We start from the raw sequence: 13,596 nt of genomic DNA, 5'->3' as shown, positions 1-13,596 counted from the left end.
GGACTAGCTCGTTTTGGTTCGAGTTTGAAGGTAACATGCTTCAAACACTTAAAGAATGCGAGGCTCCTGTATTAAACAGGATTCTAACTGATGCATCCAATAACTTGCCCAATACTACCTTAAAGTCCTGCCTTAAACCGGCACATAAAACTCAGACATCTCATCATCAGTATCCATCTTCTGATGAGCAAATCGTGATAGCTCACAGAATTCTCGGTTATACTCTACAACCGATTTCTTTCCTTGCATCAAACTTCGATAGTCAGCCTCTTGCTGCTTACTGTACTCCTTGGTACATATTTCTCAAGAGTAGCCTTGAATTGTTCTCAGGTGTAGTTTACCAGTTGCTCGGGTGTTAAATTCTTCTGACGTGCCTCTCACTAGTCTTATACATCAAAAGAATCTACTAGGATAACTCAAAAGTTGTAAGGGTTCAACACTAGAACGACATCAAAACAAATTGTTCAAGAGACTCAAATGAATGACCAGAGGGTAGAATGAAGTAACTACCAGGTCGAACAAAAATGACCTAGAGTAAGAACCCATCTGGCTTTTCAACCGAAAGTTGAAACACGTGGGTTTATAAACCCAAAACACGTCTACTGAGATTTGGATCATGCGGACTGGCCAGGTCCAACATAATCACTCCCCAGTCACACGGGATATACTATCCCGAACTTGGAAATTCTGTGTCTTCTAAACCCTCAACATACTATACATAACAAAACTTAAGTTCACACCAGCAAGCTAAAAGCTTAAACTCAGGGTCCTATGTTCTAGACTCTTGTTTCGAAAGTTCAATATTTTTTTACTCTCCTCTCATGTTGCGGTGGTGGTGGCGGAGTATTATCCCGCCTATCCTTCACATCACACTCTTGATGACATCTTTGAGGCATTTTTAAAATCACAAAAGGAAAACTCAACTCGACCAACGCTCTAAGCATCCTCAAAACTCAAGTTCAATTTACTAACTCAACTTTAAGGAAACCCTCACGGTCACCTTAACATTCATCTGTAAGGCAATAAGCACTCACGAAATGCTAACAAAAAGACCACTCGAGTCCACAAAATATATCCATCAGTAGAATGCCTCTTTATAGAGGACTTACATAAAGGGGTTATATAAACCCTACGAAAACCATAGTATCTATCGTAATGTCCCTTCTAAACCGACACCATTAATAGTACTATGTCTCGGTCTGGACCTCCTACGGTAATTGCTACCAGTTAACTCATCTAGTTGCTACTTTAGCACACTAGGAACATCCATCTATTTAACATCAGTAGGGTACTATATTCGCATGCTCATCTATCATCATGTCAAAAGCTCAAGTATCAGTATCTCCTAAGTAAGTTATATACATCGCAAAGTAATTGAAAACTAATAAAAACAAGGGTGTACCGCTCATACTCTCAAGATCATCCTTAGCTCTAGCCTACATCGGCTTCTCTTCTCATCCTCATCAACTCTAGCCCTCCTCGGCTACTTCTCATCCTCATTATCGTTTATCATTTTATCATCTTTGGTAACTGATACTCAAGGATCGACTCGATATCTACTACACTCTTCTAGAGTCCCTGGTAGAAAACAAGCATCCGGTCAGTAGATCCGCATAGAAAATCTGGGTATCTGTAACAAATCCCATCTCCTGTGGGTCCAATGCTCAAGACGACATGTCCCATCATATTGAGTGGCTTTCTTCCTTGCTCAATCCTACCACTCGATTGGTAGCACGGGGACTAGGTGCACGATGCCATCCAGTCTAGTAACAACCATAAGGCTTTCATCCTTTCATAGTCTATGAACATGTGTTTGAAAATCTGCTAGGGTATCTCTGTACCACATACTGTACGCCTCGTCCTCGTATCCGATCTTTCCTGAGTTCGATCTCACAACAGTCCACTTTCGTGCAGTGCCAACAGTCCTGGCCAACCTATAAGGAGAACTTAAAGGTGACTCTAGGAACTAACTCTACTTAGCTCCAGCAACAGAAATAAACAAAACATAACTTAGCAAAACTCCTACTAAGTAGTACTGTTTTCTTAAAACTCAAGCTCAAAACATCTAAATTCTCATCTCGTCCCATCTTTACATAGTAGGTAACCTCTCTAAACAATGATATTAGATCCCTTAATCTAAATCATCGCGACACAGTAAGACAACTCAAACAATTCTCTCTCAAAGCCATCTCCAAAGACTATGGCTCATGATACCTTCTCAAGTACCATTCAGGTTGCGTGAGCAAAACTCGCGTTACAAAACATCTCAAACATATCGTACAATATCTCATTGCAGCATGCTAATAACTCATCATTAATCATGCTATTATACTCAAGCTCATAACTCAAACTCATAACTCATAACTCATACCAACAAGTACTTAAAGCAATTGCTAATTCTCTCAAGCTTTAGCTCTAAGTTCTCATTTCATCCTTCTACTTAGTAGAAAATCTCTCTTAACAATGACATTAGATTCCTTCATCTAAATCATCGTGACTTATCACAACTGCTCAAATACATCACATCATAACTCATAATTATGCATCCTCAATCATATAACATCATATGATATAAACTCTCTCATGATTCATCATGTAACATCAACATCATACTCTTACAACATAATAACTCATTATTAATCATGTTGTCATCCTCAAACTCAAATTATGCATCTTCAAAGTGTAACATCATAACTCATCATATAACCTCAACATCATGCTCTTCAAAATTTAACGTCAAATAAACTTTGAAATTTTACATACCTCGTTGAGCCTGGTGTGATGGTGCGCTGAGCTCACGGTTGTTAATAACTATTAGCCTAGTAACTCATTCTAGACTAAACTCAAGACTTCTAATTCAGAGCTTTCCTTCGCTCTGATACCACTCTGTCACAGCCCGCCCTAACTAGGGATAGTTAGGCCGAGTGATCCACGACTAGGGATGGGGTTAAAGAAGAAGGGGAAGAAAATGGGCGTTATTTATAGCCGTAAAACTTACTCATCTTAATAAAACTCGTCATTTTTATTTATTAATACTCAATTGAAAACAGTCTATGAAAGACAGCATAAAACTTAATTAATATCATTAATCAAGTTATACATCATATGCAACCATTCTCTTAAGACTCAAAGTATGACATAACATACTATAACATCAACAACATCTTGCAGCGGAAAGTAGCTAGACATATGTATGAAGACATATTCTAGACAGGTTAACTATTTATTAACAACCCTGGAGACTCCGCTCATTGCAGCACCATCATCACATCAGCTCAACCTGCACATTTAGAAAACATATGCAGGGCTGAGTACATAAGCACTCAGTGGGCACGTATGCCTAGGTATAAAAATACATGCTTCAAAACTGTAAATTGTCATGCCATCATAATCAGTACAGCAAGGGAGTTTTTCGCTAAAAATGCCCAAGCTTACTAAGTTCATTTGTGATTCTTAAAGTTCGTCTGATCAGACTATGTTCTTTTGTAATCTATCATATCTGAAACTGTGTGCCGGAGAGGTGGCCACCTCTCACGGTCACTTGACCGGCCAACCCGCTAGATGACTCACGGTCACTGGTGTACACTAGCCCTGGCAGGATAGCTATCAACTGCTCAGGACCCGAATTCGATTGCATCATTGGCAAAGCCAAAGCAGATAGATATCATACTAAAATTTAAACATTTTATGGCAAGACAATACTTGAAATAACTTTAACTCAAAGATTTTATCATGAAATAACTTGCTTGAACGTAACATTTAAACTCATTTGATATATATGAAAGTAATGCCCACCTCGTTGTGTCTCTGTATCAATGAGTAACGTCACTCTCTCCCTCAAGTCGTTACTTCCCAAAAGGACCTTCATCGTTATGAAGAATTGGTGAGAAGTTATAAAAGAAACCTCGATTAATAATCTAATTTCTTTTATGAAACATTAGTATCTCTAATGTTCATCTCTCTTGATTGTTAATCAATATAACAATTATTATCTCTCGTCATTACTCATTAATTATAACATCCTTATGTTATAATTAGCAGCGCTTCAATTAAAAGAAATATTTAACACATCGAAAAGTCCACTTTCTTAGCAGATCTATTCGCTCTCATCTCGTCTAATTAACGAATTAGAAAGTTAAACTTTCCATTAGGCATGTATTTGAGTCACGGGTCAACAAGAATCGACTATGCTCAAATTCTAATTTCACTAAAAATTTCGGCATGACCTATTCATATATCATGTCAGCCACGAGATTTCAACGCGTGAATCTCACTACGTGAACTCGTCTCTCGACTCAAAACTTAACATCTTGACATCTTTTCAACGCAACCCAAACAATTCAAAATCATCAAAACTCTTTATCAGTAAACTATCATTTATACTCGACACCAATTGTTCGAGTGTCAGATACCAACATTTATGTGCGTTAATCATAACTCTCACAACTCACACCATTTAGTCATATCGTATCATCCATCAAAACAAATATAATCAAGTTATTTTCTAGAAAGTTTTGCTGTTTTTGTGTCATCTTTAAAACTTCATAACAACCAACTCAATCATCATAAACTCTCATACCAATTGATCTCAAAAACTTCATGAAGTGTAGTTCACTCTAAAAATGGTAGTTAACCAAAAAGGTTAAAGATTTTTGGAGATATTGCTCTTTTAGTGCAGGCTGTCAATGATTGACAGTTTCTGCCAATTTTGTTTAGGCCATTAGAAACCAAGGCGAACCTTAATAAAATTCCATCAAATTTAATCAGCCAAAACTAAAGGTATCCTTGAAGATTTGGTTAAAATTTCACAAGAGAAAACGTTCATATGATCTGCCAAATAAACAATGAAACTCATACACTTTTACTGTTGGACAAATATGACAGCAGAACAGGGCATTTTTGAAATAATAAACTGCTCTGTTTCAGAGATCATAAAAATCGAAATCTTATGTTTTTAGAAAAGTATTGAAGTCTAGTTTCGTTTAAAAAAAACGGTGATGCAAAATCCTTCATGGATTAATAGATATAAACGTTTTTGTGAAGTCTACCAACAGTTAACAGATTCTGTCAAGGATGTTTCAAAATATCTTTAAAATAGCAAACATCATCCAAAAGACATGAAATTTTGCAGCGACGAAATACACATATCATAGATAAACATACTAAAATTTCAGAGCCATCAAGCAATGAAAACTCATCGAAACATAAGCTTGAAACTGCTGTAAAAGTTTGACAGAATTCCAGTTTTAATTTCGTTCAACAATTATCATCCATAAATTGTAAATCAATTAGCATGCTCATGTGATATCGTAGAACACATATACGCAATAATATTCATTATGCAACGTCCCAAACTTCACGAATTTAAATAATCATACTCTAAAAACTTATACAATTTTCGTGCTTGGAAAAATACGAATTTAATATATATCGATTCTAGCATACCCCTAAGCACAAATATCAAGTCAAAACGATCAAACAAAAATCGAAAGACAAGCTAATATGTGAAAAACGGGGCTGCCCTCATGGGTTTCATAGCTACGGTCCGTTCCGTTCTTACTCCCTTCATTAAACATGCTCAACATCTACCCAAGAACAACATACTAAAATTTCACGACGATCCGACGTCGTTTCAAAATAAAGTCGAGAATCGACGTTTTTCGACGTCGACGAAAATCGAAAAGAAAACCATCAAAACGTAGGTAGAGATCTTACCTACTTAGATACGTGATCGAAAAGATGATCGGCGCTCGTCTCGGTGCTCAAATCGGAAGTCAAAAGCTCCAACACCAAAGAAAATGGTGTTATGCGTGAAGTGTGTGTGTGTTTTAGGTGTTAGTGTGTGTGTTGTGGCTGATATCAACGTGATATAGTGTGAGTGAGTGGGTTTGGGCGGTTGGGGGGGTGGTTAGGGGTAGGGTAGGTTAGATATTTAGTCGTTAAATATCTCGTCTCGTCTCGTTTTAACGACTAACTACCCATACTCTTCGTTACTCGCCCTCTCAACCTCTACTCACTTTCATTACACTCGTAATTCTATATAAATATAGAAAATACAAGCTCGTTCTCGAAATTCTGATAAACGAGATCTACACGTTTATCGAGAAATCCCGATTCACTATTCACTCATCGTAAAAAAAAATAAAAACTTTCATTATTGGACTCGTATCGAAAAACTAAGAATATTTCTCGACGACGTGCACGTAAGATTTTGAAAGTCGACAAAAAGACGAAATAGCAGTATTTTACTATTCATCATCAAAAAGTCAAAATTTTCAAAAACGTTTTAACGGACTCAGATTTCACTTCCGAGTTCATCGTTCTCATTCAAATAATTATCTCGAATTATTCAAATACTCAAACTCAAATACGGATATAAAATCTCACATCATTCTTACATCATCGAAAGAACATCTCAACATCTTAAAAAAAATAACAAGAAAACTTCATATAACTCCTCATCTCTTTACAAAGTAAATCAAACAAGGGATCTAAACCCTAATTACTCAAACTCAAGAAATTAAACACGTCATCAAAAGTCCGGGTATTACAATTATGAAAATTAATGAGGTTGTTCGACCAATTTTGTAAGATCAAGCATCCGAACCAAAGGCACGAGGTCGGAAAATAAATTACGAAATTGACATGAAAAAAACAAAAAGCACTTGATACTTACTTGATGGAAGCACGTATTTGGATTGTTTGACGGCGGCGCAGAGATCGGCGGCAAGGCGCAGAGATCGGCGGCAAGGCCTAGCCCCCTCTTTCTGGGCGGCACATACGTATGAGTTATGTCGATTACTTTACTGCCTCTTTCTGTGGCCACAATCACTGGACAAGAGGATGATCTGAGGGGAAGAGGAGCCCGAGCCTCAGGCGAATGGGTGGCGGATCGGCGGATTCAGGCGGCGGCGGATGGGTAGGGATTCGGCGGATGCGTCGGATAAATGAAAATAGACGTTGGATTTTGATTAGGGTTGCAGGCTTGCAGCGAAATGAAAAAGAAAACAAAATTTAAATTTGTAAAGTTTTTACGACATAATCAATTCCGTAGTTAAAATTAGATTATATAAATAATTAATATTCTTCATTTTTAACGACAGAATATTTCCGTAGTTAAATTTAATTTATACAAATAATTAATAATATTTATTTTTAACGACAGAAATAATCTGTCGTTAAATTTAAATTATTTAAATAATTAAAATTTTTTAGTTTTAACTACGGAATAATTCCGTAGTAAAATCTTAAAGACGGAACTTCCGTAGCTAATTCCGTCGTTAAAATATTTCTGTAGCAAATCCGTTGTAAATTCTGTCTTTAATTGTTGAAATTGTATGCCGTCGTTGGTTTGTCGTTATTCCGTCATAATTTTATGACGGAATCTTGTTCCGTCGCTAATTCCGTCGCAGTTCGGCTGTTTTTTTTGTAGTGTAAAGAACTTTAAAACGTGAACACAATATATTGGGGAAGAAAATAAAATATGATGAATTAAATGAAATTTGAGAGCCCATAATTTTTTTAGGTCTGTAACTTAGCCGTTAAATGTAGGACAGTTTTTTTTCGGATTTGCATTTGCAAGACAATTTTTTAAAATTTGGCAATTGAACTCAATTTGTCCTACGGATGACGAATTTTTGTCCTACAATGGCAAAATCGAATTTTTTTTTCTACATTTACACAAAATTGCCAAAGTTACGGATCTAAAGAAACTTTGGACGCCTCTCTCTCTCTGTTCACACGCGCGCACACACACACACACACACATATATATATATATATATATACAAGGGAGGGCTACGGTATAAAAACTCTTAACATATAAAATACGAACTAACTAAAATGTATGAATTCTGTGTATAGAACACCTATGAATTCGCTGTGTAAATGTATGAATTGCGAAAAATAAACTTTTTGCTACCTATGAGATTTTGAACTTAGGACCATAAATTCATCCAAGAAGGTGATGAATCAACTGTAGATCTTGATGATCTAAAGGCTGAAAATGATTCATATTTTATAGTTTAAGATGTATTTTTATTTTAGCCCACATATATGGATTAGCTAACATAAAAATCTATTTTAAATATAAACTAGGTTATTTTCGTTTCTTGGATCGCCATGAAGATTTAAGGTGGAATAATCACTTTGCCTAATAAATTTATAGTCCCGAATTTGAATTTTATAAGGGTAATTTTTTTAAAACTCATTATTTTTCACATAAAATTCATCATGTATTTACAATTCCTATATTAATTTTAAAATGAGATTGTTATCTAACTCTACCTTATACATACACACATATCACATAAAATGTGAGAGCTAGAACATGAATCCGAACGGGGGAATTTTCTCATGTTGGCATTATAGTAATAGCCTCAACATTGAAAAACAAGAGTCGAATAAAGAGACTACAAGATCAAAATCAATTGGAAGTTTAGTTAATTAGTAAAATCCCTGCAGATCATTATGATGTCTGAAAATCAAATCCCTGGTTGAGAAAAGCGCTAGCAATCCACACCTTCACACTCTGCAAGTTCACCTCCACTCCCCCTTCCATCGTCTGCTCATTTTCATCACAAACAAAACATATCCACATATATATCAATTAATTAATTTTCCAAAAATAGGAAAAAAATAAATATAAACAGCATAAAATCATGCATGCTTACATGCAAAGTGAAGGTGAAGACATAATTCTGATCAGAAGATGCAGCCAAACTGGAGCTCCGGACGTCGAAGGTGGTGAGAGATTCAAGAGCACGGTAGAGGAGGGCGGCGACGCCGTGGCCTCCGTTTGCCACAATTCTCACGTAAAACCCTCTATCCTCTACTTGCGACACCTCCATCTACACATACAAATTACTTAAATAATCACCTTCATTTACGAGACTGTAATTGATTAAACCCTAATTTTTTTGTACCTTAAAAATCTTCTTCGTTGTGGGGTAGAAGCAGGTTGTTGAATTGGATTTGCTACCATTTTGAGTAGTTTTTTTATGTTGAGTTTTCTCCTCGAAACCTGCGATCTCAGCCCTTATCTTCCTCGCCTGAATTTGCAGGTCTTGCACGTACAACACCGCGTCGCCCACTATCGAAGCTTTATCCATCTTTAAACATGCACAACACTAAATTAATTAGCCTCTCTCGGATTGTTGAGTAATGCCTAATTTTGTACTAGTTTTTCACACGATTGTCAATTTTTTAAAAATCAATGCCATTTTAACTAGTTGAAGTGGCAAATTAATATCATCATAACTACATCAGTTCTTAAGCCACATAGACATTTCGGGCGCCCACCTAAGCATTAGCTTAGGGGCAATCGACGATCTTGTGAAAAATCAGAAAAAATGAAAGTTTATGTATTTGGAGACTGAATTTTTAGTTTATGTGCAAAATCAGAACAAATGAAAGCTTGTGTATTTGGAGGCAGAAAAAATGAAAGTTTATGTATTTGGAGACTGAATTTTTAGTTTATGTGCAAAATCAGAACAAATGAAAGCTTGTGTATTTGGAGGCAGAATTTATAGTTCGCGTGCAAAACCAAAATTTGGTAAAACTAATTCGTATATTTAAATGCAATTAATTATTCCTTGTTAGTATTATTACCTTAGTGATGTTAGGAACCAAAGAGCGCAAGGCATAGAGCTTCTCCTTCATGCGGCCTCTCCTCCGCCGCTCCGACACCAATGTTTTCGATCTGTCAGCCTTGCCGGAAGCGCTTCTCGAGCCGGTCGCGGTGGTGGTGGTGCCTGAGCCCGACGACTGATCATCCTCATCCATGAGAAGTTCCTCCTCCTCCGCCTGGGTAATCTCGCATGCATTCAGCAGCCCGAATTCATGGCCTGCGTCGAAATCGAAGAGCTCCGCCTGCGGCGGCGGAGGTGGAAGGAAATGGCAGTCCTCAACGGCGGCGGCGACATGAATGCTCTCATCTCCGCGGCAGTATTGGTAGTCTTGATCGAACAAGTTGAAAATAGGTTGATCATTTTGAATATTTTCTCCACGAATGAGATCGATGAACTGATCCACATTGGCTTCATCCATGAAATCGATCAAACCAAATTCACTTGCATAATATTGGGGAAATGGGATCCCTCCGTTTTCATCATCAAACCTATCCATTTTCTTTTCTTTCTCTTCTTGGTGTGAAGATTCTTGTTTATTTTTTGGGGTATTTATATTATGAAATTATGGTGTGAAAAGCATCTAATATGCGGGTCATTTAATTTGTAATTTTTACTTAGAAGCTGTCGAACTGAAAGAGGTTGAAACGAATATAGAACTACTCATCTGTTAATTTATTTATGTCATTAAAATAAAATACTATACTATTTGACATCACTCATGTTCTTATATATTTATGGTGATTAAGATGTTCATGAGATTCTCCACTTGTGCTTACACAACATGCACCGCAAACATTGGCCGACCACAGAAACAAATTAATCCTCTTTTATATTTAATTGATTGTCAGTTTCCAAATTAGCATGGAATAATGTATGAAAAAAATAATCCTCATCTCCCTGGATTTGTCCTAAATGATAGAATGGGTGAGTGTATGATCCAATATGTATCGAGTACACATGTATACCAAGTTCTTCGAATTGAAATTGCTACTTGGTCGAGCGAGTTTCAGCCTAGCGGTGCTCACTCGTTGGGCTCGCAAACATGTTCGAATTCATTTGTATGCAAATATCTTTGCGAGCTAGTTCGCAAGCTAATGCACGACCTTCATGCTAAAAGTAGAAAATATAAATATAGTTAAGAGTTGATTTTGAATATTTTTCAAACTTTTCACGAGCTTTTAAGGAGCTCGAACTCGAACACCTTTTATAAGAATATTAGACGAATCGAGTTTGAATTCAAGCTCAAACTCAAATACGACATTATTGAGTATCATATCACACGAGTCGAGGTCGAACTCGAACTCGAACTCGGTTATATACAAATTATAACTACATATAGGCTCTTAAAACTAGAGAACTAGAGTTATTATTGATATATTCTTCAATTCTAATTTTATAATGTCGAAGTTATTAAACTATATAGGGAGTTAAGAAATGTAATACTTAGTGTAATATTCATAAAGTTCAATGAATGCTAATACTCATAATTAAAGTTCAATGAATGGTGCGACATCTTCCCTGTAACTCACCAACCCTTTCCCCAGATGGTGGGGTGGGATGGGGGGACCAATAGTACTCATGTATAATATAATGGGTTAATAGTGTTTTATGTCCCGAATTTTCAGTATTTTTTATAAAATGTCCACAACTTTCAGTTTTTTCTATTAAATGTCCCGCTATACAAAATTTGATGATGGATTGATGACAAAAACCCTCGAACTTTCAATATTTTCCAACAATGGTGGTTCCTAATATAGTTTTTCAACAATGACGATCCCCATATTTCATTCGGCGAGATAAGTCATATTTCTGTCACCCAATTTTGTATAGCGGGACATTTTATGAAAAAACTGAAAGTTCGGGGCTTTTTAGGGAAAAAATAAAAGTTCAGGATATTTTGTGAAAAACGCTGAAAGTTTAGGACATAAAACACCATTAATCATAATATAATTAATTAAATAGGAAGAAAGTTTCTATCCATTTACCTTGGACAAACAAAAGACTCACTGCACTATAAGTGCGGGTCGACCCGATCTGAATTTGATTCGAACCTTATTCAAATTCTAACTCAAACTCGTGTTTAAATCGGGTCGAATTTAAATCTGAATTGATTCAGATTTACGTGCACTTGCGTGATAATTAAACCAACATAAATAAATATTGTCTAATCGATATTTGAACTTGTTATATCTCGGCTGATGTAGGATTTTTAGGTCGGTTAAGATTTTTTGAGAGGGTATAAAATTAAGATCGGTTAAATTTTTCTTTGGTGAAGGTTAGATCAATTAAGTTAAAATATATATATATATATATATAGGGGGCCGCTCCAGTGAGACCTCCTAATTTTAGTGAGATCTAGGACACGATCTGGTGCGTTTATTTTATCAATAATATGGCTGATATTGTATCTCGAGGGTTATTTTTTTTCGCAGGGTTCGAATCCTGGAGGGAGCAGAATATTTTAAATTTTGTTATTCATCAGTATATACTGCATTGTTCATCAGTATATATTGCATTGTTCATCAGTATATACTGTCATGTTCATCAGTATATATGTCTTATTCATTACGAATTTTTTAAATTTTATTTTTCATCAGTATACGCATCTTGTTCATTAGATATACGTTTTGTTCATTAATATTATATGTTTTATTCATTGTACTCATGTTACACGAAAATTAGGGGGTCTCACTGGAGCGCGCCCCTATATATATATATATATATATATATATATATATATATATAGGGTGTGGTTCTAGAGAGAACTACATTATTTGTGAGAACGGGAGAACCATCAAATCTAATGCATTCACTGTAAAAATTAATGCATCCGCTGTTAAAATTAATGCACTCAAAAAAATAAAAAAAATGCTCCCTTCAGGATTCGAACCCAGAATCTGCATTCATCCAACAAGATGATGCATCCACCGTAGATCTTGATGATCGAATGGCTGAAAATGGTTCTCCGATCTTCTTTTATTTATGGTTCTTTCCTGAACCTCTCCCTATATATATATATATATATATATATATAGGGGGTGTGGTTCTAGAGAGAACTACATTATTTGTGAGAACGGGAGAACCATCAAATCTAATGCATCAACTGTAAAAATTAATGCATTCGCTGTTAAAATTAATGCACTAAAAAAATAAAAAAAAAATGCTCCCTTCAGGATTCGAACCCAAGATCTGCATTCATCCAACAAGATGATGCATCCACCGTAGATCTTGATGATCGAATGGCTGAAAATGGTTCTCCGGTCTTTTTTTATTTATGGTTCTTTCTTGAACCTCTCCCTATATATATATATATATATATATATATATATATATATATATGGTTCTGGAGAGAACTACATTATTTGTGAGAACGGGAGAACCATCAAATCTAATGTATTCACTGTAAAAATTAATGCATTCGCTGTTAAAATTAATGCACTCAAAAAAATAAAAAAAATTACTCCCTTCAGGATTCGAACCCAGGATCTGCATTCATCCAACAAGATGATACATCCACCGTAGATCTTGATGATCGAATGGCTAAAAATGGTTCTCCGTTCTTTTTTTATTTATGGTTCTTTCCTGAACCTCTCCCTATATATATATATATATATATATATATATATATATATATATATATATATATATATATATTATCGATTCAGTCGTTGGCGAGATGAATTTGGTTCCAATACCAATACTACCATTTTTATTTTTAATTATTTAATATTACCAAAGTTTAAAAATATTTTGTTTGTCTTGATCGATTAAAAATAAAGAAAAAAAATGAATTAAATTAAACAGATTGCAATTCTGTCGAAATTGAACCCAATCGAATTTCAGTTTGGGTTTAATTATGGTTAATTTGGTTCGGTCATAAAATCTTGATCGATCAATTCGATTTTCGACCGTATGCTCATACTAATTATCAATTATCATAAGTTCATAACTATCATCATTCCGAAAC

The 13,596-nt window shown here is 35.6% G+C and overlaps 1 protein-coding gene and 1 long non-coding RNA gene across 2 annotated transcripts; both read right to left on the bottom strand.

The window, feature by feature from the left end:
- Positions 1-3,063: 3,063 nt before the first annotated feature.
- Positions 3,064-6,104, bottom strand: LOC131003680 (uncharacterized). The gene is made up of 3 exons (XR_009094765.1): positions 5,716-6,104; positions 3,796-3,862; positions 3,064-3,280 (listed from the first exon to the last, which is right to left on the bottom strand). It is a non-coding gene; the product is annotated as an uncharacterized LOC131003680 (long non-coding RNA).
- Positions 6,105-8,330: 2,226 nt separating this feature from the next.
- Positions 8,331-10,260, bottom strand: LOC131003676 (transcription factor FER-LIKE IRON DEFICIENCY-INDUCED TRANSCRIPTION FACTOR-like). Its single transcript, XM_057930222.1, has 4 exons — positions 9,610-10,260; positions 8,925-9,110; positions 8,673-8,849; positions 8,331-8,563 (listed from the first exon to the last, which is right to left on the bottom strand). The coding sequence occupies exons 1-4, from the start codon at positions 10,123-10,125 to the stop codon at positions 8,468-8,470; spliced, it is 975 nt and encodes a 324-aa protein (XP_057786205.1). The 5' UTR covers positions 10,126-10,260; the 3' UTR covers positions 8,331-8,467.
- Positions 10,261-13,596: the final 3,336 nt, after the last annotated feature.

Source organism: Salvia miltiorrhiza, unplaced genomic scaffold, assembly GCF_028751815.1.
Source record: "Salvia miltiorrhiza cultivar Shanhuang (shh) unplaced genomic scaffold, IMPLAD_Smil_shh original_scaffold_252, whole genome shotgun sequence".
Taxonomy (NCBI): domain Eukaryota; kingdom Viridiplantae; phylum Streptophyta; class Magnoliopsida; order Lamiales; family Lamiaceae; genus Salvia; species Salvia miltiorrhiza.
The sequence above is the reverse complement of the archived record's forward strand: the minus strand, read 5'-3'. Positions and strand labels throughout refer to the sequence as shown.

Coding starts and splice junctions, on each gene's coding strand:
- LOC131003676 (XM_057930222.1), bottom strand. CDS start 10,125: ATGGATAGGTTTGATGATGAAAACGGAGGGATCCCATTTCCCCAATAT. Junction 9,111..9,609: donor TGGTTCCTAACATCACTAAG/GTAATAATACTA, acceptor GCATGTTTAAAG/ATGGATAAAGCTTCGATAGT. Junction 8,850..8,924: donor CAACGAAGAAGATTTTTAAG/GTACAAAAAAAT, acceptor TTGTATGTGTAG/ATGGAGGTGTCGCAAGTAGA.